The sequence below is a fragment of the Protomyctophum parallelum genome (assembly GCF_964188405.1).
Source record: "Protomyctophum parallelum genome assembly, chromosome: 12".
NCBI lineage: Eukaryota > Metazoa > Chordata > Actinopteri > Myctophiformes > Myctophidae > Protomyctophum > Protomyctophum parallelum.
This window is the reverse complement of record NC_139712.1, coordinates 9,088,835-9,113,619: the sequence shown is the minus strand read 5'-3', so window position 1 is coordinate 9,113,619 and position 24,785 is coordinate 9,088,835. Positions and strand designations below refer to the sequence as shown.

General features: G+C 44.0%; 1 protein-coding gene across 1 annotated transcript in view; it reads right to left on the bottom strand.

Moving 5' to 3' along the window:
* LOC310868271 (A-type potassium channel modulatory protein DPP6-like) overlaps positions 1-24,785 on the bottom strand; it is a gene marked incomplete at both ends in the record, with an annotated part of 552,655 nt that overhangs the window by 116,656 nt on the left and 411,214 nt on the right. The window contains 1 exon segment of the mRNA XM_083778624.1: positions 24,522-24,620. Within this exon segment, the coding sequence (XP_083634750.1) occupies positions 24,522-24,620 (99 nt within the window).

The window sequence follows — 24,785 nt, the reverse complement described above, 5'->3', positions numbered from 1 at the left end:
TGAAAATAGCCGATCTACAAGCTCGTAGATCAGCTATTTTCAGCATGCAACCAAGAGTAAAATGACTTATAGTGGATCTCTTGTCCACTAGTCCCTTCCTAACATTTTAGTCTAGTTTTTATTTGTCGACGAAATTGTCAGTATATTTTAGTCTTAGTTTTAGTCATCGTAGCGCAGTTTTCATTTAGTTTCCATTCGTTTTTGTCAGTGGGAAAAAGGTAGTCGACGAACATTTTTCGTCTTAGTTTTAGTCGACGAAAACAACACTGGAAGAAAACAGAGGCCGAGCAAGACAGACCGAGAGAGAGACAGAGAGAGAGAGAGACAGAGAGAGAGAGAGAGAGAGAGAGAGAGAGAGAGAGAGAGAGGATACCGCTGTGCCTATATAATTTAGTTCCACAGATTTCCCTTCAGAGAAGCAGATTCAACCTCACACCGAGGTAATTTAACATACCGGATAGTGCTACTTAACCCATTCTGACCCGAGATCAGATTCATACGAGGTTTCCACTGGACACACACTGGTCTGATTAACCCATTCTGACCTGAGATCAGATTCTAAAAAAATGTCAGTCGTTCTTCGATTTTTCAAAAAATAGCAGACCTACAAGCTCGTAGCGCACCACTCGGTGGCGCGCTACGAGCTTGTAGATCTGCTATTTTTAAATAGATAAAGCATAACATGATGCCAACACCAAAATGGGTTCCCGTTCAGAATGAGTTAACCTCCGTTCCCCCGCTCTGATCTTTCCCTCGCTCCTTTTCTGCTTGTCTGGTTTTATTCAATTTATTTCTTCTTTTTTATTTTATTACAAGTGCTCTTTGCTGCAACTGTAGGTACAGTATATACTATCATTAGTGCTTGGACCGAGCCTTGCACTACTATTAACCCATTCTGAACGGGAACAGGAATGCTTTAGCTATTGAAAAATAGCAGATCTACAAGCTCATAGCGCGCCACCGAGTGGCGCGCTACGAGCTTGTAGGTCTGCTATTTTTGAAAAATCGAAGAACGACTGACATTTTTTTTTAGAATCTGATCTCAGGTCAGAATGGGTTATAATCAGACCAGTGTGTGTCCAGTGGAAACCTCGTATGAATCTGATCTCAGGTCAGAGTGGGCTAAAGAGTATGATGGATGCATTCAGGAGGGGAGAATGTTGTGCTCTAGAGGAGAACCGTCTCACCCAAACACAGACTGGCAATTTCTATATTGCGGTTTATTTGATACTTTCATTTAAAAAGGGGAACTTTCACCCTTTTTTGCTAAATAATATTAATGACGGTTTAGAAATAAATGAATAGATGAATGGAAGCGCTGCAGGGATCTGTTTAGTGGCTCTTAGACCGGTGCTCTTTGGTGATACAGGTTAACACATTGACCTGAGATCAGATTCATACGAGGTTTCCACTGGACACACACTGGTCTGATGAACCCATTCTGACCCGAGATCAGATTCTAAAAAAATGTCAGTCGTTCTTCGATTTTTCAAAAAATAGCAGACCTACAAGCTCGTAGCGCGCCACTCGGTGGCGCGATATGAGCTTGTAGATCTGCTATTTTTCAATAGCTAAAGCACGACATGATGCCAACACCAAAATGGGTTCCCGTTCAGAACGGGATAAACTATTACATTCTTTCTTTTCAAGTCTGCGTCTTACACTTTGACAAGCTGTATACCACTTGGGAGGAAGGATACCTTTTGTCTAACATTAATGACGTTTAGAAGCTTTAAGAACACTTTTCCACTTTGTGTGTGTAATATGTGGTTTTAGATATTTTAGATTGTAGCAGTGAGCCCAGTGTCTCTGATGTCGTGGTCATATTAGCCAAGAACACAGTTGAGATATTCTCCGCTAAACTAAGTGCATACATATCTTAGCCAGGTCCTGGAAAGTACCAGACAAGTGTTCATCTTCTAAACGTGATTAAAATATATGTTTTTGTCTCTTTAACCCATTCTGGGCGGGCACCCATTTTGGTGTTAGCATCATGTTATGCTTTAGCTATTGAAAAATAGCAGATCTACAAGCTCATAGCGCGCCACCGAGTGGCGCGCTACGAGCTTGTAGGTCTGCTATTTTTGAAAAATCGAAGAACGACTGACATTTTTTAGAATCTGATCTCAGGTCAGAATGGGGTTAATCAGACCAGTGTGTGTCCAGTGGAAACCTCGTATGAATCTGATCTCAGGTCAGAATGGCTGTCCATCTCTCTCCCTCATGTGGCTCGTCTCACCTCATCGTCAGCACCGTGGAGAAACGTTGGCTGACCTGGGGCCGATTAAAATCATGATAGTTTTCGGAAAAAAACCCTGTTTCTATGTCAGTGGGTTCTCAAAGACCCCCGAAAATGATGTGTAATTGTCCACCGAACCCCCCATCTGAAAATGAGACCCCACCAGAAGCAAAGATATGAGTTTAAAAAGAAAACGTTCACTGTGAAAGAATATATATATTCAAAGATTTGTGCCACATTTTCACAAAAAATCTACAAGCTTGTGAGCTTGTAAATCTGCTATTTTCTTAGTTTAATATAACGGTTAAAGTGGTTAATAAACACTAAAGTGACACAGACGCGTTCCGATCCTAAACGGGTCAACCCATTCTGACCTGAGATCAGCTTCATACGAGGTTTCCACTGGACACACACTGGTCTGATTAACCCATTCTGACCTGAGATCAGATTCTAAAAAAATGTCAGTCGTTCTTCGATTTTTCAAAAAATAGCAGACCTACAAGCTCGTAGCGCGCCACTCGGTGGCGCGCTACGAGCTTGTAGATCTGCTATTTTTCAATAGCTAAAGCATGACATTATGCTGACACCAAAATGGGTTCCCGTTCAGAATGGGTTAAAGCACTGAATCAAAAAGCAGTGAATCGAGAACTCTGGGAGATTCGTCATCAAGAAATGTCCCAATATAAACGATATTACCCGAGAGGGTGTGCTTCACTGTGACTAGCGGAGCGAAGCCTCACTGAAGTGCCAATAATCACGGTAAAGTGTATTGTGCATTGTACCGTCATAATAAGCATATTATTCAAAATATTCATATTGCCGAGTATTTCTCTCTCAAAATAAAGAACCTTTCCGCCAGTGTCATCTGAGTACAAACTCAACACATCAGAACTCAACACACAGACAAACAGAACTTAACCCATTTTAGGTGGGCACCCCTTTTGGTGTTAGCTATTTAAAAATAGCAGATCTACAAGCTCGTAGCGCGCCACCGAGTGGCGTGCTACGAGCTTGTAGGTCTGCTATTTTTAGAAAAACCGAAGAACGACTGACATTTCTTTGAATCTGATCTCAGGTCAGAATGGGTTAATCAGACCAGTGTGTGTGTGTCCAGTGGAAACCTCGTATGAATCTGATCTCAGGTCAGAATGGGTTAACATTATATCTCATTGTAACCAATCCTGACCTGAAGTTTTCGGGAAAAACTTCAAATATATTTTGTACAAAACAAAAAAAACAAATGCTGCAACAATGAACCCCGTCTTGAACGGTAAAAACACCAAGAAAGAGGGGTTTTCCCGTCCTAATGCCAGATTTAGCTACAAACCTCCCATGCAAACTGCTATAGCCTAGACACTCTTTTCACATTCCGATTATGGTGTGATGTCCTGCTCGTTTGAGCACGGGTAGAGAGCCTGTTTCAACCAATGGAGATTACTTGGTCGGAAAACACCCTTTTGTATGCAATACAATATTCAGAACGCAGGCCTGGGCCATGGCTCAGCGGTCCAGGCACCTTGGCCGGTATAGTCAGAGTCTGGCAGTTCAACTCCCGATCCCGACAGCCTTTACTGCATGTCACCCCCCCCCCCCCCCCCCCATCTCTCACCAGGGACCAGAATACTTCAAACCCAAACAATTAGTCAAAAATAGAACTACAAAACGCGTGTTAGAGATTAAACAACAAATAACAACCAGAACCAGCAACTGCATTTACTTAATCACATGTGAAAAATGTGGTTTACAATATGTCGGAGAAACGGGTAAAACAATAGGTACAAGGCTGGGACAACACAGATACAATATTAACAATGGAAAAAAAGACAACCACAAGGTTTGTGCAACATTTCATGGCTCACGGCATTGAAGCTCTAAAATGCGCTGGACTTCAACACAATCCCAACTGGACAGTAGGACAAAGACGTTTTAATGAAAAACAGTGGATTAAGCTCAACACAGATTTTCCTGGAGGCTTAAACATGCCTAAAATCAGATCTTGAACACAACAAAACTTAAACTCAGGATTAAACTGGAGAAATCTAAAAATGATTGAATCAGACTTCCTTCGGATACATGGCGAATGCATTTATTCCTTGCATTGTGCCTACAATGCAAGGAATAATGCATGTTGCGACCCGCAGTCGCAACATGTGTAGGCACAGTGCACTGAAGTTTTTTAATTCCCCCATTTCCTGTCAGCCTACTGTCTGTCTCTCTATAAAAAATAAAAAGTATACCGTACAGTATGTGATAATTCTGGAGCATATAGTGTTTAACTTCACAGCAGGGGTCTCGTCACAAGCTCATTACTGTCGCTATAAGGATATAATAGTCAACAACCATTCCGAGGACTCATTTCCTCTTTCTATAGAGCGGTATGGCGCGTGACAACATCATCATATACCTGGAAGTTATGCGGGAATGCCTACTGTAAGTGGCAAAAAAACATACTGTCTGGCCTTGACAGCCCTGGATACTGTAGATACCACCATGTTTGCTGGGGACCGCGCCGGCGATGAAAAAAAGCTGCATGGCAGGTTAACGGGAAAAGGAATTAATCGACCCATTCTGAACGGGAACCCATTTTGGTGTCAGCATCATGTTATGCTTTAGCTATTGAAAAATAGCAGATCGACAAGCTCGTAGCGCGCCACCGAGTGGCGCGATACGAGCTTGTAGGTCTGCTATTTTTTTTTTTATCGAAGAACGACTGACATTTTTTAAAATCTGATCTCAGGTCAGAATGGGTTATAGTCAGACCGGTGTGTGTCCAGTGGAAACCTCGTATGAATCTGATCTCAGGTCAGAATGGTTTAATTAACGCTAGAGGTGAACGTGTCAAGAATGCTCTGAGATCCCTGCTCTGGAAAGCGTCTGCTCTGACTGGTCTGTCGCCCAGACCAGGAGGCTTAACACCGGGGCTGTGCTGTCGGTCTGTCGCCCAGACCAGGAGGCTTAACACCGGGGCTGTGCTGTCGGTCTGTCGCCCCCAGACCAGGAGGCTTAACACCGGGGCTGTGCTGTCGGTCTGTCGCCCAGACCAGGAGGCTTATTATCACCGGGGCTGTGCTGTCGGTCTGTCGCCCAGACCAGGAGGCTTAACACCGGGGCTGTGCTGTCGGTCTGTCGCCCAGACCAGGAGGCTTATTATCACCGGGGCTGTGCTGTCGGTCTGTCGCCCCCAGACCAGGAGGCTTATTATCACCGGGGCTGTGCTGTCGGTCTGTCGCCCAGACCAGGAGGCTTAACACCGGGGCTGTGCTGTCGGTCTGTCGCCCAGACCAGGAGGCTTATTATCACCGGGGCTGTGCTGTCGGTCTGTCGCCCCCAGACCAGGAGGCTTATTATCACCGGGGCTGTGCTGTCGTCGTAATGCATGTTTTTATGCTCCATTCTGCCTCAATAAAAAGGTGCACACGTCACCCTGACTGAGTGGGATATTATGATGTTTCCATAACGCCATAGAACTGCTGTTATAGTATCGCGTCTCCATTGTTATGCCATTCTGACCGGGCACCCATTTTGGTGTCGGCATCATGTTATGCTTTAGCTATTGAAAAATAGCAGATCTACAAGCTCATATCGCGCCACCGAGTGGCGCGATATGAGCTTGTAGGTCTGCTATTTTTTGAAAAATCGAAGAACGACTGACATTTTTAGAATCTGATCTCAGGTCAGAATGGGTTCATCAGACCAGTGTGTGTCCGGCGGAAACCTCGTATGAATCTGATCTCAGGTCAGAATGGGTTATGAGAGCAGCGACTGTAACTGCCGTTCGGGGAGTATAACTGAAGCTCGAGAGATTTCCATCAATGCGGGTTATTATGTTATTATATTATCAGCCTCATATTTGAGGCGAACACACACACACACACACTAAACATGTACATGATACTATTGAGTGCGTTTCCTTAGCCCATTCTGACCTGAGATCAGATTCACACGAGGTTTCCGCCGGACACACACTGGTCTGATGAACCCATTCTGACCTGAGATCAGATTCTAAAAAATGTCAGTCGCTCTTCGATTTTTCAAAAATAGCAGACCTACAAGCTCGTATCGCGCCACTCGGTGGCGCGATATGAGCTTGTAGATCTGCTATTTTTCAATAGCTAAAGCATAACATGACGCTGACACCAAAATGGGTGCCCGGTCAGAATGGGTTAGAAATGCCTGTTCCTTCGTCTGCCTGAACAGTAGGCTATAGGCCGTGAGTCAGAATCTGGATAAACTTTTATACAGTGGTGCTTGAGTATTGCTTGAGTATTTCCTATAATTCCAATACTTTTACTTCTACTCCACTGAATCTCGGATCAAATTATTTTGTAATTTTGTATACATTTGAATACTTAGTAATGGAGTATGTCTAGATTGCACTATTGTAAAAAAAGGAAGGGATGTCCGCACACCGGTTCACTGCTCCCAGGAAAATTATTTATTTCTTGAACAACGTCTCGACGTCTTCGTCGGGTGACGAAGACCCACGAGGGTCGAAACGTTGTTCAAGAAAATAAATAATGTGACTGGGAGCAGTGAACCGGTGTGATCAGTGAATCAGTTAACCAGTGAATCAGTGAACCAGTGAATCAGTGAACCAGTGAACCAGTGAACCAGTGAATCAGTGAACCAGTGAACCGGTGTGATCAGTGAACCAGTGAACCAGTGAATCAGTGAACCAGTGTGATCAGTGAATCAGTGAACCAGTGAACCAGTGAATCAGTGAATCAGTGAACCAGTGAATCAGTGAATCAGTGAACCAGTGAACCAGTGAACCAGTGAACCAGTGTGATCAGTGAACCAGTGAACCAGTGAACCAGTGAACCAGTGTGATCAGTGAACCAGTGAACCAGTGAACCAGTGAACCAGTGAATCAGTGTGATCAGTGAACCAGTGAACCAGTGAACCAGTGAACCAGTGAACCAGTGAACCAGTGAATCAGTGAATCAGTGAACCAGTGAACCAGTGAACCAGTGAATCAGTGAACCAGTGAATCAGTGAACCAGTGAACCAGTGAACCAGTGAACCAGTGAACCAGTGAACCAGTGAACCAGTGAATCAGTGAACCAGTGAACCAGTGAATCAGTGAACCAGTGAATCAGTGAACCAGTGAATCAGTGAACCAGTGAACCAGTGAACCAGTGAACCAGTGAACCAGTGTGATCAGTGAACCAGTGTGATCAGTGAACCAGTGAACCAGTGAACCAGTGAACCAGTGAATCAGTGATAGCTGATCTACAAGCTCACAACGCGTCGCAGCGCGTTGTTTTCAGCAAGTGTAAAATAAGTAATTATGATGGCAACAAGGCCCGCAAAAATACATTTTAGTCGACTAAATCACCTGTAGATTTAGTCGACTAAAATCTTATGACATTTAGTCGACTAAAACTAGACTAAACACTAATACATTCCAGGTGACTAAAATGTGACTAAGCCTAGGTGAAAACTATTCAGGAGACTATGACTAAAACTAAAATAGAAATTTGCTGCCAAAAACAACACTGGTGTGCACCCCTTCCTTTTCATTGTACGTACAGTATGGTTTTGAATTTCTGGAGATGTGCGTGCTTCCTGTCAGATCCTATCTATATATATTGCAGTATTAACAGCATTTTTCCACCATTGCTCATGAATTCAGGTGTAAAAAGACTGTGTGAATTCTAATTTCTTTCTATTTCGCTCTCAATATTGCAGTTACAGGAAGAGGTATAGAACAGGGAAGAGAGATTAAAGACCAAATGAATGCGTAACACCGAACAGGTCGATAACGGAAGGGCACAGTTCTAGATAAATCAAATATACAGTCCAATATATGCTGTGTACAGTACGTGGTTAAAGAAATCCCCAACGTGGTATGAAGACGGTGGAAGTTATTATTATTATCAATTGGCTCATGTAACTCTGATCTCTGATTCCTGACCTACAAAGCAATAATCTTTGAGTTAATTTTACTCAGTGTAAAGAACAGTCCGTTTCCACAGTCTTTGGAGGAACAAACTCACATATTGTGAGCTTATGTATAATATAATAATAATTAAAAAGGAAGGGAGGAATTAGGGAAGGGAAGGAGGGAGGATGGAAGGAAGGAACTAAGGAAGGAAGGAAGGGAGGGAGGAAGGAATGGAGGAAGGGAGGAAGGAATGAACTAAGGAAGGAAGGAAGGGAGGAAGGAAGGAACTAAGGAAGGAAGGGAGGAATGATGCAGCATGTAGCTAGCATGCGGTGAGCGCGCGTCGCACAGTATACTGTATTATGTTTAACCGGGGGGTGAGCTGAGGCCTGCACGGTGTTAACCCATTCTGACCTGAGATCAGATTCTAAAAACGTCTTCTATACATCCCGACAGTTTTCCATTCTGACCTGAGATCAGATTCAATAAAAACGTCTTCTATACATCCTGACAGTTTTCTGAAAAAGCCTAATGTCAGTCGTTCTTTGATTTTTCAAAAAATAGCAGACCTACAAGCTCGTAGCGCGCCACTCGGTGGCGCGCTATGAGCTTGTAGATCTGCTATTTTTCCAATAGCTAAAGCATAACATGATGCTATAACACCAAAACGGGTCCCCGCCCAAAAGGGGTTAAGCTCTTGTCCGTTCTGGGTCGACTGTCGCTGAAGGCTGCAAGATGACTGCTGTCCTGATAACCGCCATACAAGCTGCTCGCCGCTAGAATTACAGCTAGGTGTCTCGCGGCTATAAGTGCATTTTTTTCCCCAGTGGCTAATATTATAAACGCTCACAAATCTCTGCTGTCCCCTTTGACTCCGCTGGGCTGGAAAAAAAGGGAATATAGGAAAACGCCATCTGTGCCATCTTAGCTTATACCATTTTTATGAGACTTTATAGCTTTGACAAGAAGCTAAAACCAAAGCTTTGGCGTCCTATACAACAAATACAACAAATACAATGTCCTTGACATGAAAGTTTAAGCACCAACAATAAATATGTGTGTGTATATATTAGGGCTGTCAATCGATTAAAATATTTAATCTGATTAATCGCATGATTGTCCATAGTTAACTGTGATTAATCGCAAATTAATCGCATGTTTTTTATCCGTTCTAAATATACCTTAAATCAGTGGTTTTCAAGATTTTTCATATCAAGGTCCATTATTTATTCTGCATTTGAGCCACGGAACCACCATTTGATGACATTTAGCCTTCCAGACCCAAACTAAAGAACTGTATTGATGTTGGCCAATGGTACCATTACGAGAGATAACAGGCCATGTTGATCAAAATAACATGTTTTCTAAGTTTTCTAATTGTGTAGACTTAAATTAACTTAAGTAATGCAGCTGTTTAACAATTATTCAACTCTTCAGTGTAAAATTGCCATGCATCTCTCAACCATTCTGTCAAACTTCACAGTGCGTTAATCGCGCGTCAAAAAAAATAGTGCCGTTAAAAGGATTGTGAGTTAACTAGTTAATAGTGCTTTGACAGCCCTAGTATATATATATATATATATATATATATATATATATATATATATATATATATATATTTTTTACCCCATAACATCAGCGTTCGTTTCAAACACTTCAATTCAGAGAGTTGAAGTCTTTGAGAGTCCATAATTCCATTAGAAGTCAGCCAAAGATTGCGCTTCTAATGGAATTATGGACGGCGGCGGGGGAAGCATTTCATTGACGGACCACAGCGGGAAGCGAGCGCTGCTCGTCGTTATGGATAATGTACATCAGAGTGTAAAGCACGTCCACAAAGGGTATATAATATATATATATTATAATATAATATAAAGGGTAGATAGGAATGAATCAATGGCTCTCTTTTATACAAACAAGACCTAAGAGGTATAGAATAGAATATAATAGAATAGAAAGCCCTAACCAGAACTGGTTGGAATAACGTGTACCTTCCACCAGTGTTGTTTTCGTCGACTAAAACTAAGACGAAAATTTTTCGTCGACTACCTTTTTCCACTGAAGAAAACTAAATGGAAACTAAATGAAAACTAAGCTATGGTGACTAGAACTAAGACAAAATATACTGACAATTTCGTCAACAAATAAAAACTAGACTAAAATGTTAGGAAGGGACTAGTGGACAAGAGATCCAGTTTCATGCTGGGTTGCATGCTGAAAATAGCAGATCTACAATCTCACAACGCGTCGCGCTGCGTTAGTCTTAGTGTTAGTCTAGTTTTAGTCGACTAAATCACCTGTCGATTTAGTCGACTAAAATCTCATGACACTTAGTCGACTAAAACTAGACTAACACTAATACATTCCAGGTGACTAAAATGTGACTAAAACCAAGTGAAAAATATTCAAGAGACTATGACTAAAACTAAAATAGAAATTTGCTGCCAAAAACAACATTGCCTTCCACACGCTATACGTCCAACCAGGGAAACTCCCCTCCTGTCAGGTGTAAAGGAGCACTTGGACACTCAGGCATGAAGGAAGCATGAGTTCAAGTCCGTTGCTCTCCCCTTGTCCCCCATATATGGGGACTAGGTTGGTCTCCCCTTGTTCCCCATATATGGGGACTAGGTTGCTCTCCCCTTGTCCCCCATATATGGGGACTAGGTTGCTCTCCCCTTGTCCCCCATATATGGGGACTAGGTTGCTCTCCCCTTGTCCCCCATATATGGGGACTAGGTTGGTCTCCCCTTGTCCCCCATATATGGGGACTAGGTTGCTCTCCCCTTGTCCCCCATATATGGAGACTAGGTTGCTCTCCCCTTGTCCCCCATATATGGGGACTAGGTTGGTCTCCCCTTGTCCCCCATATATGGGGACTAGGTTGGTCTCCCCTTGTCCCCCATATATGGGGACTAGGTTGCTCTCCCCTTGTCCTCCATATATGGGGACTAGGTTGCTCTCCCCTTGTCCCCCATATATGGGGACTAGGTTGGTCTCCCCTTGTCCCCAATATATGGGGACTAGGTTGGTCTCCCCTTGTCCCCCATATATGGGGACTAGGTTGGTCTCCCCTTGTCCCCCATATATGGGGACTAGGTTGGCGGAGGGTGTGTAGAGCCCAGGATCACATTAGATGATTGACACAGGGGTGAAAAATGGGTTACAAAAATCGTGGGATAAAAAAAAATATTTAAAAAAGAAAGCCCTATATGGGACTGGGGTTGCAAATTAGCCTCGGCTATAAACCCCATATATACGATCATAATGCAACGATTTAATGCGTTTATAACTTGATACATTGTGTTTTTTTTGTATCGTTAAACGAAATGGAAAAAAAAAACCTCGTCAGGGAGCGCCATTGGGCAAAGACGGCAGGGAATGAGTTTTAACCCGTTCTGACCTGAGATCAGATTCTAAAAAATGTCTCCTACATCCTGACAGTTTTCTGAAAAAGCTATGTTTCTATGTCAGTCGTTCTTCGATTTTCCAAAAAATAGCAGACCTACAAGCTCATAGCGCGCCACTCGGTGGCGCGCTATGAGCTTGCATCATGTTATGCTTTAGCTATTGAAAAATAGCAGATCTACAAGCTCATATCGCGCCACCGAGTGGCGCGATACGAGCTTGTAGGTCTGCTATTTTTGAAAAATCCAAGAGCGACTGACATTTTTAGAATCTGATCTCAGGTCAGAATGGGTTAATCAGACCAGTGTGTGTCCAGTGGAAACCTCGTATGAATCTGATCTCAGGTCAGAATGGGTTAAATGACTGGCACAACTGAATTAAAGATGTTAGGACTATGTCTCTGGCTGAACGCTCTCCTCTCTTCAGTAGCGTTGAACACCGCTAAGCTGTAAAATACTGTCTGTGTTGAGACGCCTCAGTGAACTCAAAGGATTGTTAAGTCTATATGGCGGATTATATGTCATGAATCCATAATATTTGCAGGACAACCGCAATAGACTTCCACACTGTGTGTCAGTGTGTGTGTGTGTGTGTGTGTGTGTGTGTGTGTGTGTGTGTGTGTGTGAGCGTACAAAAGAGTATAACCAAAGTGCACGCTATACCAGGACTGTATAAAAGAGATCTGGGTACAACTGGGTGGTTACAACAAATGCTATACCTCTAAGAGGAAGACACTGTGTTCCTCGTACGACTGTGGCTCAGGAGGTAGAGCAGGTCGTCCAATGACCCATGTGGGTCGGCGGTTCGAATCCCGGCTCCTCCTCCTCCTGTCTACATGTCGATGTGTCCTTGGGCAAGAAGACACCGAACCCCAAATTGCTCCCGATGTGCCTTGCATGGCTTCCGCCGCGATCGGTGTATGAATGCGTGTGTGAATGTAATGCACAATCTATATGTAAAGCGCCTTGGATGAAGACGCTATATAAATGCACCATTTACCATTTACATTAGAACTTTAATATTATTATTTGAGAAGTGAACAAGTTCCGAGCATGTCGAGGACTTTTGAGAAGTAAACTTTTAACTTTGTGTGTGTCTGTCACTGGGACAAGGTTAAGTCTAAGGTTCTAATTGTTCACAACAGGAGCGCCATGCTTTTTGAACATTCCAGCAGCTTCACTGTAGTTAGCTTTTCATCAATTATGTACTTGTGCTGTCTGCATGCTGTCATTAAAGTTTATAGTTAGAGAAATTCAAAGTCCAGCCGTCTGCTGTCCAGCCTCTCCCACCAACCCCTCACTGGGGAAGATTCTGGGAGGAAAACAGAAACGGGGTGAGTTGTCTTGTTACCCTGCATGTGAAAACCCCTGCAGCCAATCTGAGCATGGGTGATTAGTGCTCACTTCTCACCCCCCGGGGCACTGATCCAGGAGCAGTGCTCACTGCTCACTTCTCACCCCCCGGGGCACTGATCCAGGAGCAGTGCTCACTGCTCACTTCTCACCCCCCGGGGCACTGATCCAGGAGCAGTGCTCACTGCTCACTTCTCACCCCCCGGGGCACTGATCCAGGAGCAGTGCTCACTGCTCACTTCTCACCCCCCGGGGCACTGATCCAGGAGCAGTGCTCACTGCTCACTTCTCACCCCCCGGGGCACTGATCCAGTGCATAGTCCTCTTCCAAGTGTTGTCTGTAAAGTTGTAAGTAACATCTTTACTTAATTATCCCATTCTGACCTGAGATCAGATTCTAAAAACGTCTTCTACATCCTGACAGTTTTCTGAAAAAGCTATGTTTCTATGTCAGTCGTTCTTCGACTTTACAAAAATAGCAGACCTACAAGCTCGTAGCGCGCCACTCGGTGGCGCGCTACGAGCTTGTAGATCTGCTATTTTTCAATAGCTAAAGCATCTAGCATAATGCTAACACCAAAAGGGGTTCCCTTTTACTTATAGTTGTGTATAGTGTATAGTCCTCTTCCAAGTGTGTGCCTGCGTAAAAGTTGTAAGTATAACTTCTATGCTCATACTGTGGCAAATAACACAATGTTTGCCAATTCTAGTCCATGTCACTGTGTAAAAAAAGAAGAAACACTGTGAAATTCTTACAGTATTATGCAAGATCATTATTCTCTGTGGCCATGTTTATGTTAGAATGCTCTATTCCTATATGTGGACATGTTTGGTTTTTTTTGGGGCAATGTCATTTTGCGTGTGCGCGTGTGTGTGCGCGCGCGTGTGTGTGTGTGTGTGTGTGTGTGTGTGTGTGTGTGTGTGTGTGTGTGTGTGTGTGTGTGTGTGTGTGTGTGTGTGTGTGTGTGAGTGCGTGCGTGCGTCCGTCCGTGCGTCCATTGTGTGTGTGCGTGCACTTGGCGGGCGGAACAGGCATCCTACCGATGCTAACCCATTTAGACCCGAGATCAGATTCCAAAAAACGTCTTCTACATCCTGACAGTTTTCATTCTGACCCGAGATCAGATTCTGAAAACGTCTTCTACATCCTGACAGTTTTCATTCTGACCCGAGATCAGATTCTGAAAACGTCTTCTACATCCTGACAGTTTTCATTCTGACCCGAGATCAGATTCTGAAAACGTCTTCTACATCCTGACAGTTTTCTCAAAAAGCCACGTTTCCACGTCAGTCGTTCTTCGATTTTTCAAAAAATAGCAGACCTACAAGCTCGTAGCGCGCCACTCGGTGGCGCGCTACGAGCTTGTAGATCTGCTATTTTTCAATAGCTTAAAGCATAACATAGTGCTAACACCAAAAGGGGTTCTTGCCCAAAATGGGTTAATTACTGTCAGCTATACAGCGTGGCACAATCGTCACCTTCCTCCATGCGTCAACCTTTCTTCTCGCTTGCAGAGAGAGTCAAAGAGAGGCTCTCTGACTCACACGGTGTTCTCACACTGCTCTGACTCACACTGTGTCCTCATTATAAGCAGAGCCGGCCCACACTGTGAGGAGAGAACACAGGGCTAAGCTGACTAAAAAGTCCCCCCAAAAAAAACCTGCAGCCATGTTGCATAAGTTCTGCATCAGCCACACAGTGGAGACTAGAGAGCCTCTTCTATTCTTTACCGAACACACGGTCAGTATGTCGTCAGCTGTGTGAAAGGCACACACACACACACACACACACACACACACACACACACACACTCTGTACACACACACACACACACACACACACACTCTGTACACATACACACACGCACACACGCACGATAGCTGATTCTTCGCTTGCGAAGATCATAGCTTTGCGGCAGGCATGTTCATCTTGGTATAATCCGATCCTTGATTCACACACACACACACACACACACACACGCACGCACGCACGCACGCACGCACGCACGCACCTACGCACGCACACACGCACACGCCACTTGGCTTGGCATTTAACTAAATCTCGTCAGTCATAAACCTCCATCAAAGTCATGGGGATGAGAGAAGCGAGGCCTAAGTGGCCATTAAAATGGCCAGCGGCTCCTCAGCGCCCCCCACTGGGCTCGTCTCGTCACTGCACTGTGGGAACGACGATGCAACACTCGTTTGGATCGTTTGGATCTGGCGGTAAATAATTACCACCACGCTTCCATCCGTCTGTCGTTAACTAATTAGCCCTCCGCTAAGCTAAGCCCCACCCACTTCCACTCTGCGATGGCGAGCTGAGATCAGATTCTATAAATGTCTTCTACATCCTGACAGTTTTCATTCTGACCTGAGATCAGATTCTATAAATGTCTTCTACATCCTGACAGTTTTCTGAAAAAGTTATGTTTCTATGTCAGTCGTTCTTCGGTTTTTCAAAAATAGCAGACCTACAAGCTCATAGCACGCCACTCGGTGGCACGCTATGAGCTTGTAGATCTGCAGTAGGCTATGCACTGGGCACATGTCTTCTGAATCTAGTCTACCAGGCCTGCAGTAGGCTATGCACTGGACACATGTCTTCTGAATCTAGTCTACCAGGCCTGCAGTAGGCTATGCACTGGACACATGTCTTCTGAATCTAGTCAACCAGGCCTGCAGTAGGCTATGCACTGGACACATGTCTTCTAAATCTAGTCTACCAGGCCTGCAGTAGGCTATGCACTGGACACATGTCTTCTGAATCTAGTCAACCAGGCCTGCAGTAGGCTATGCACTGGACACATGTCTTCTAAATCTAGTCTACCAGGCCTGCAGTAGGCTATGCACTGGACACATGTCTTCTAAATCTAGTCTACCTGGCCTGCAGTAGGCTATGCACTGGACACATGTCTTCTAAATCTAGTCTACCAGGCCTGCAGTAGGCTATGCACTGGACACATGTCTTCTAAATCTAGTCTACCAGGCCTGCAGTAGGCTATGCACTGGACACATGTCTTCTAAATCTAGTCTACCAGGCCTGCAGTAGGCTATATGCACTGGACACATGTCTTCTAAATCTAGTCTACCAGGCCTGCAGTAGACTATGCACTGGACACATGTCTTCTGAATCTAGTCAACCAGGCCTGCAGTAGGCTATGCACTGGTGTGACTGGACAAAATAATGTGCATTACATTATTTCAATAAACTAGAAGTACAAGGATACGTTAGGACGAGAAACAGTATCCAACTCAATCAACGTTAACGACCGTCCGACAGGAGATTGCATGTAATGCACCGTAAGACTACGGTGATTAGTGGTATCACTGCCCCTGGCGTTAAGCTGTGTATGCGTTTTCATTTTCTTCATCGTCAGTATGCCATATCAACATTATTATTTTTTTATATTTTTTTCTCCCTTCTTTAGAAATATTTTCTTTCACAACAGGATATAATGACCATTAGACTCCACCTATCTCCCAGACTCTGAATAATTATGTGCGGGATGTAATTTACATAGCATGTTATGTAGACAGCACTATAATGGCATTGTATGTAGTCATAGCACGTCATAGTACACATGTATAGCATAGTATAGTATATATGTATAGTTTCATTATATAGATATTCCACTGTTACTTTCTTATAGCTTACGCATGTTTCATGATAAATGCTTTTTATGTGATGTATTCCCATGCTTTTTTGTTCTTGCTTAATGTAAATCGCTCTGGATTAAGAGCGTCTGCTAAATGCCTAAATTGTAAATGGTACATATTATGTAAGGGGAATTCATTTAACTGGCTCATTTTCGTTTTGAATATTTAATTTAAAAATAAATAAGCCTCTCTATCCCCAACGTTCCTGAGGTAGCCTATGGGGGAAAAACCGGTTTTACGAGAAGCTAAATAACAAGAAATATGCTTGATTTAATTTGATATATGTGTAATTGGCTGAAATAGTAGACCATCATAAAGAGAACATTTCTATTAAAATAGCCTCCAGGCTGTGTGTGTCATTAAGGATTCTAGAGGCTATACTTAGCGTGCCCACGGGGGACGGATTAATGACTATTAATTAATAGTCTAAAGTACATCTTAAAGTAAAGATTCCATCTGAGAGCCTGCTGTGTAGTGAAGCCTATAATTACTGTATGGTCGAGATCGTGGCGTTCGCAATCTGTCATATCACAGAAGACAGGTAAAAAAAATTATATCACATGTTAACTAATTAATTAAATAAATAACACAATATTGGATCTCTGACTCTCTCTCTGTGTCTCTGTGTCTCTCTCTGTCTCTGTGTCTCTCTGTCTCTGTGTCTCTCTGTCTCTGTGTCTCTCTCTGTCTCTGTGTCTCTCTGTCTCTGTGTCTCTCTCTCTCTCTCTCTCTCTGTCTCTGTGTCTCTCTCTGTGTCTCTGTGTCTCTCTGTCTCTGTGTCTCTCTGTCTCTGTGTCTCTCTCTGTCTCTGTGTCTCTCTGTCTCTGTGTCTCTCTCTGTCTCTGTGTCTCTCTCTGTCTCTGTGTCTCTCTGTCTCTGTGTCTCTCTCTCTCTCTCTCTCTCTCTGTCTCTGTGTCTCTCTCTGTGTCTCTGTGTCTCTCTCTGTCTCTGTGTCTCTCTGTCTCTGTGTCTCTCTCTCTCTCTATGTGTCTCTCTCTGTCTCTGTGTCTCTCTCTCTCTCTCTGTCTCTGTGTCTCTGTGTCTCGCTCTGTCTCTCTCTGTCTCTGTGTCTCTGTCTCTCTCTGTGTCTCTGTGCCTCTCTCTCTATCTGTCTCTCTCTGTCTATCTCTCTGTCTGTGTCTGTCTGTCTGTGTCTGTCTGTCTGTGTCTCTGTCTCTGTGTCTCTCTCTGTGTCTCTGTGTCTCTCTCTGTCTCTCTGTGTCTCTGTGTCTCTCTCTGTCTCTCTGTCTCTCTCTCTCTCTGTGTCTCTGTGTCTCTCTCTGTGTCTCTCTGTCTGTGTCTCTGTGTCTCTCTCTGTCTGTGTCTCTGTCTCTCTCTGTGTCTCTGTGTCTCTCTCTGTCTGTGTCTCTGTCTCTCTCTCTGTGTCTCTGTGTCTCTCTCTGTCTGTGTCTCTGTGTCTCTCTGTCTGTGTATCTGTGTCTCTGTGTCTCTCTCTGTCTGTGTCTCTGTCTCTCTCTCTGTGTCTCTCTGTCTCTGTGTCTCTGTCTCTCTCTGTGTCTCTGTGTCTCTGTGTCTCTCTCTGTCTGTGTCTCTGTCTCTCTCTCTGTGTCTCTGTGTCTCTCTCTGTCTGTGTCTCTGTGTCTCTCTCTGTGTCTCTCTGTCTGTGTCTCTGTGTCTCTCTCTGTGTCTCTCTGTCTGTGTCTCTGTGTCTCTGTGTCTCTCTCTGTCTGTGTCTCTGTCTCTCTCTCTGTGTCTCTCTGTCTCTGTGTCTCTCTCTGTCTGTGTCTCTGTCTCTCTCTCTGTGTCTCTGTGTCTCTCTCTGTCTGTGTCTCTGTGTCTCTCTCTGTGTCTCTCTGTCTGTGTCTCTGTGTCTCTCTCTGTGTCTCTCTGTCTGTGTCTCTCTGTCTCTGTGTCTCTCTCTGTCTGTGTCTCTGTCTCTCTCTCTGTGTCTCTCTGTCTCTGTGTCTCTCTCTGTCTGTGTCTCTGTCTCTCTCTCTGTGTCTCTCTGTCTCTCTCTGTCTGTGTCTCTGTCTCTCTCTCTGTGTCTCTCTGTCTCTGTGTCTGTGTCTCTCTGTCTCTCTCTCTCTCTCTCTCTCTCTCTCTCTCTGTCTCTCTCTCTGTCTCGCTCTGTCTCTCTCTCTCTCTCTCTCTCAGCTGCATCTAATAATTAAATAACTCAAGATCAAAGCCGGTGACGTCAAAACCCTTTCACGCAAAATGCGGTAAAAGCTCTGTAGAGCTTTTTTTCCCCATTCTGTGTGTGTGTGTGCCAGTGAGCTGTGTGTGTGTGTGTGTGTGTGTGTGTGTGTGTGCGTGTGCATAATGTCTGCTTCTCAATGACAAGTCTCATTTCACGGCTACCGACGCTGTACATAATGGAATAGAGCTGCCATTAATGAAGAGCACTAATGAGATCATCACTGCGACACATAACGTATAGGAGCCTTCTGCTGATGACAGCAACGCTGCAGCCTCTGGATTCTGGATTTAAACCCCTTGAGACCTGGAACACATCTGTGTCGCCTTAGCTTTTAATCCATTTAGGGCCCGATGTCGAAAAGTCGTCTGAAAGAATATTATATTCAAAGATTTGTGTGCCGCATTTTCACGATTTTTTCCAAAAATAGCAGACCTACAAGCTCGTAGCGCGCCACTCGGTGGCGCGCTATGAGCTTGTAGGTCTGCTATTTTCCAATAGCTATAAAGTATAACATAATTGCTTAGTTAAAACACCAAAAGGGGTTCCCGTCCAGAATGGATTAATATACAGTATATGAAAAATAACAGGTCTACAAGCCCATAGCGCGGCACTCCTTGTAGATCTGCTATTTTTGAAAAGAAAAGAAAACGTACGAAAAGCTTTGCTTCTGGGGGTCCCTGGAACATCATATGATGGTGGTCGAATACACATAATTTTCAGGGGTCCTTGACATACTGTATAGAAACACAGGTTTTTCAGAAAACTGTCATGCTTTAACCCATTCTGACCTGAGATCAGATTCATACGAGGTTTCCACTGGACACACGCTGGTCTGACGAATCCATTCTGACCTGAGATCAGATTCTAAAAATGTCAGTCGCTCTTCGATTTCTTTCAAAAATAGCAGACCTACAAGCTCGTATCGCGCCACTCGGTGGCGCGATATGAGCTTGTAGATCTGCTATTTTTAAATAGCTAAAGCATAACATGATGCCGACACCAAAATGGGTGCCCGGTCAGAATGGGTTAATCAGACCAGTGTGTGTGTCCAGTGGAAACCTCGTATGAATCTGATCTCAGGTCAGAATGGGATAAAGACATGTAGAATCAGGGCCACTGTGGCTCAGGAGGTAGAGCAGGTCGCCCAATGATCCATATGGGTCGACGGTTCGAATCCCGGCTCCTCCACCTCCTGTCTACATGTCGAAGTGTCCTTGGGCAAGACTCTGAACCCCAAATTGCTCCCGATGTGCTGGTTGGTACCTTGCATGGTTTCCGCTGCCATTGGTGTGTGAATGTGTGTGTGAATGGGTGAATGTGATGCACAATCTATGTAAAGGTGTGTGAATGTGTGTGTGAATGGGTGAATGTAATGCACAATCTATGTAAAGGTGTGTGAATGTGTGTGTGAATGGGTGAATGTAATGCACAATCTATGTAAAGGTGTATGAATGTGTGTGTGAATGGGTGAATGTAATGCACAATCTATGTAAAGGTGTATGAATGTGTGTGTGAATGGGTGAATGTAATGCACAATCTATGTAAAGGTGTGTGAATGTGTGTGTGAATGGGTGAATGTAATGCACAATCTATGTAAAGGTGTGTGAATGTGTGTGTGAATGGGTGAATGTAATGCACAATCTATGTAAAGCGCCTTGGATAAAGGCGCTGTATAAATTTACCATTTCAATGGCTTCAGGAACAGATGCCTGCTTCCAGATGTGCACTAGACCGTATCCAAGATTGTTGTTTAGGGGTTTTGTGGGTCACGTACTGTACAGTACTGTACATGCAAGCATACAGGAACACACACGGTCGCCGGGGACTAGGCTTATCAGACGGAACATATGGTGACCGGCGGCCGAACCCAAACAACCAAAAATAACCGGCTGGACAGTTCCTGACAGTTTTCATTCTGACCTGAGATCAGATTCTAAAAATGTCTTCTACATCCTGACAGTTTTCATTCTGACCTGAGATCAGATTCTAAAAATGTCTTCTACATCCTGACAGTTTTCTGAAAAAGCTATATGTTTCTATGTCAGTCGTTCTTCGATTAAAAATAAATAAATAGCAGACCTACAAGCTCGTAGCGCGCCACTCGGTGGCGCGCTATGAGCTTGTAGATCTGCTATTTTTCAATAGCTAAAGTATAACATGATGCTGACACCCAAAGGGGATCCCGTTCAGAGTTATAGGAGAAATGAAAGTTATACTACGAGAGAGAGAGAGAGAGAGAGAGAGAGAGAGAGAGAGAGAGAGAGAGAGAGAGAGAGAGAGAGAGAGAGAGAGAGAGAGCTGTCATTCCAAATCAGTCTCCAATCAAATAATCACCTCATTGGTCCTGCTAGCTCAGTCAGTGGTGGACAAAAAGTTAACTTACTGTAGGTAAAAGTATCAATACTGCAATATTAGAAATGGAGGGTAACTATGCGCATGCATGAAGTGAATACATCCACACTTACAGGGTGCGTTCGGGAAAAAATGCGCCCTGAACACACCGGGTGATGTGCCGAGTGCCCTGCACCGAGAGACCCTAACCCTGAAGCTGGGGTTATCCACTGAGAGACCCTACCCTGACCCCCTTTCTGAAACCAGCTCCTCGCCACTCGCCCTACACACTTGCCCTCGATATGCGCGTTCACACGAGGCTGCGCCATATTAAGTGTCGTCCGAAACCAAGCAGCCTTGAGTGGAAGTGGCTTATAAAGCCCTCAAGAGCGAGTCTGTGCCGATCTAGACTCGATTGCCTTGTGCAGCCCTGCTCTCTGTCCGCATGTAAACCGCCACCTACAAATGGAAGTACCACCACAAATAAATGATAAATAAACTCCTCCTAAACAATCTTCATCTGATGCAGAATAGACAACACTCCAACTGATGTTCACAAGGGCTCTTTATTTACCCCACCGTGAAAAACTATAAATGAAACCACACAAACAAAACAACTTTTAACACAATGATTTATAAACACCATGGATTGTCATTTTTGACAGTCATGCTGTATTTCCTTTTTCCATATTAATGAAATCCACATGTCACACAAACATACACGATGCAATGCAATATAACTGTACAAACAAAATAACAGGTAACACAATTGCATGATGGTAACCATGGCAACGAATAGTGTCTGTTTCCTGTTTCTGCACAAGGAGGGCGAGTGTATTTCCAAACAGTTTTATAAACCCAGCACCCTAATCAAGGGAACTTGATTCAGCTGGAGGGGCACTTCCTGACGAGGGAACCTCCCGAGAGCACTTCAAGTCAAGGGACTGGTTTCAGAAAGGGCCTGAAGCTGGGGTTATCCACTGAGAGACCCTAACCCTGAAGCTGGGGTCGTCCACTGAGAGACCCTAACCCTGAAGCTGGGGTCGTCCACTGAGAGACCCTAACCCTGAAGCTGGGGTCGTCCACTGAGAGACCCTAACCCTGAAGCTGGGGGTCGTCCACTGAGAGACCCTAACCCTGAAGCTGGGGTCGTCCACTGAGAGACCCTAACCCTGAAGCTGGGGTCGTCCACTGAGAGACCCTAACCCTGAAGCTGGGGTCGTCCACTGAGAGACCCTAACCCTGAAGCTGGGGTCGTCCACTGAGAGACCCTACCCCTGAAGCTGGGGTCGTCCACTGAGAGACCCTAACCCTGAAGCTGGGGTCGTCCACTGAGAGACCCTAACCCTGAAGCTGGGGTCCTCCGGTGTGAATCGGTGTGATTGCGTCACAGCTGTGGTCGTTCGTAAATAACGCACACTGAAAAAGTGTTGTTTTCGTCGACTAAAACTAAGTCGAAAAAATGTTCGTCGACTACCTTTTTCCCACTGACAAAAACGAATGGAAACTAAATGAAAACTAAGCTACGACGACTAAAACTATAAGACTAAATATACTGACAATTTCGTCGACAAATAAAAACTAGACTAAAATGTTAGGAATGGACTATAGTGGACAAGAGATCCACTATAAGTCATTTTACTCTTGGTTGCATGCTGAAAATAGCCGATCTACAAGCTCACTTGTGAAGCTTGTAGATCGGCTATTTTCAGCAAGTGTAAAAACACTCATTACGACGGCATCAAGGCCCGCCAAAATACATTTTAGTCGACTGAATCACCTGTAGATTTAGTCGACTAAAATCTTATGACATTTAGTCGACTAAAACACTAAGACATTTCCAGGTGACTAAAATATGACTAAAACTAAATAAAGTTTCAGTCCAAAGACTATGACTAAACTAAAAATCGAAATTTGCTGCCATAAACAACACTGCACTGAATGCACTGTGATGTCACCGCCCACCACACCAGTGTTGTTTTCGTCGACTAAAACTAAGACGAAAGATGTTCGTCGACTACCTTTTTTCACTGACTAAAACTAAATAAAAACTAAATAAAAACGAATCTACGATGACTAAAACTAAGACTAAATATACTGACAATTTCGTCAACAAATAAAAACGAGACTAAAATGTTAGTAAGGGTCTAGTGGACTATTTTCAGCATGCAACCAAAGTGCAAAATATGTCATTACAACGACACCAAGGCCTGTCAAAACACATTTTAGTCGACTAAATCAATTGTAAATTTAGTCGACTAAAATCGTATGACATTTAGTCGACTAAAACTAGACTAAACACTAGAACATTCCAGGTGACTAAAATGTGACTAAAACTAAGTGAAAACTATTCAAGAGACTATGACTAAAACTAAAATAGAAATATGCTGCCAAAACACTGCACCACACTCAACAACCTGACCACATTCCCCGTTGCGCATTTTCCCCGAACGCAACCCTCAACAGTGTCAGGCATATGCTATGGTACCGACCGAGCGAAATAATAACAGCAATGAAGCTTGCACAACACACTGATATATAGCTATACAGCTTTTTTGAAGCACAAAGCATTCTGTGGGAGAAAGTGTGGGCCAGCAAAGGTCAAACAATTACACAACAAAGCGCCAACAAATGTTGATGTTGACGAGACACAGGGGGAGAGAAAGGAGAAAAAAAGAAGGAAACATTTGTGTTCAGTGCAGCCACTCTTACCTCTAATTGCTGTACGGCGTTTGACAAATGGTTTCCTTTTACAACAGCTAGCTATTCTGGGAGAGGAAAAGGAGTCGACAAATGGGCCGAGCCTCTCGCTGTGATGATTAATCCATTCTGAACGGGAATCTATTTTGGTGTTAGCATCATGTTATGCTTTAGCTATTGATAAATAGCAGATCTACAAGCTCGTAGCGCGCCACCGAGTGGCGCGCTACGAGCTTGTAGGTCTGCTATTTTAGAAGAATCGTTCAAATGTGGCGCAACTGATTGAATATATATTTCAGAGAGAACATTTTTAACTAAGATATTTGCTTCTGGGGGGGGGGGGGGTCCCTGGAACTACATATTTTGAGATGGGGGGGGGGGGGGGGGGTCCGTGGCCCAATAGAGATAATTCTGGGGGTCCTTGACATGAAAAAGGTTGAGCACCCACTGACATAGAAACATGGGTTTTTTTCAGAAAAATGTTAGGATTTTAGAACCCGTTTTGGTGTTAGCATCATGTCGTGCTTTAGCTATTGAAAAATAGCAGATCTACAAGCTCGTAGCGCGCCACTCGGTGGCGCGCTACGAGCTTGTAGGTCTGCTATTTTTGAAAAATCGAAGAGCGACTGACATTTTTAGAATCTGATCTCAGGTCAGAATGGAAAACTGTCAGGGTGTAGAAGACATTTTTTAGAATCTGATCTCAGGTCAGAATGGGTTAACAATGGTAGCCCAACATGGAACCGCTGCTGCAGAGAAACTCATCAAAGGGGTTAAACTCACCGTTTATCCATTTGGCCGCGGGGTCGTGGACCTTGAACTCTTTCCTGAAGATGTCGCCCACGGTTACCTTGACCTTAAAGGCCAGGCTGTCATCTTCTCCTGCAAAACACAAAATAAATGACAACTGTAATATTCTGGGACTTGTAAATAACACACTTGGAGAGCATTCAACATAGTAATAAACGTAATAATAACAAGTTGGACGCGCAAACGCGGGAAGCGAACGCAGCTCGTTGTGTGTGTGTGTGTGTGTGCTACAGCTGC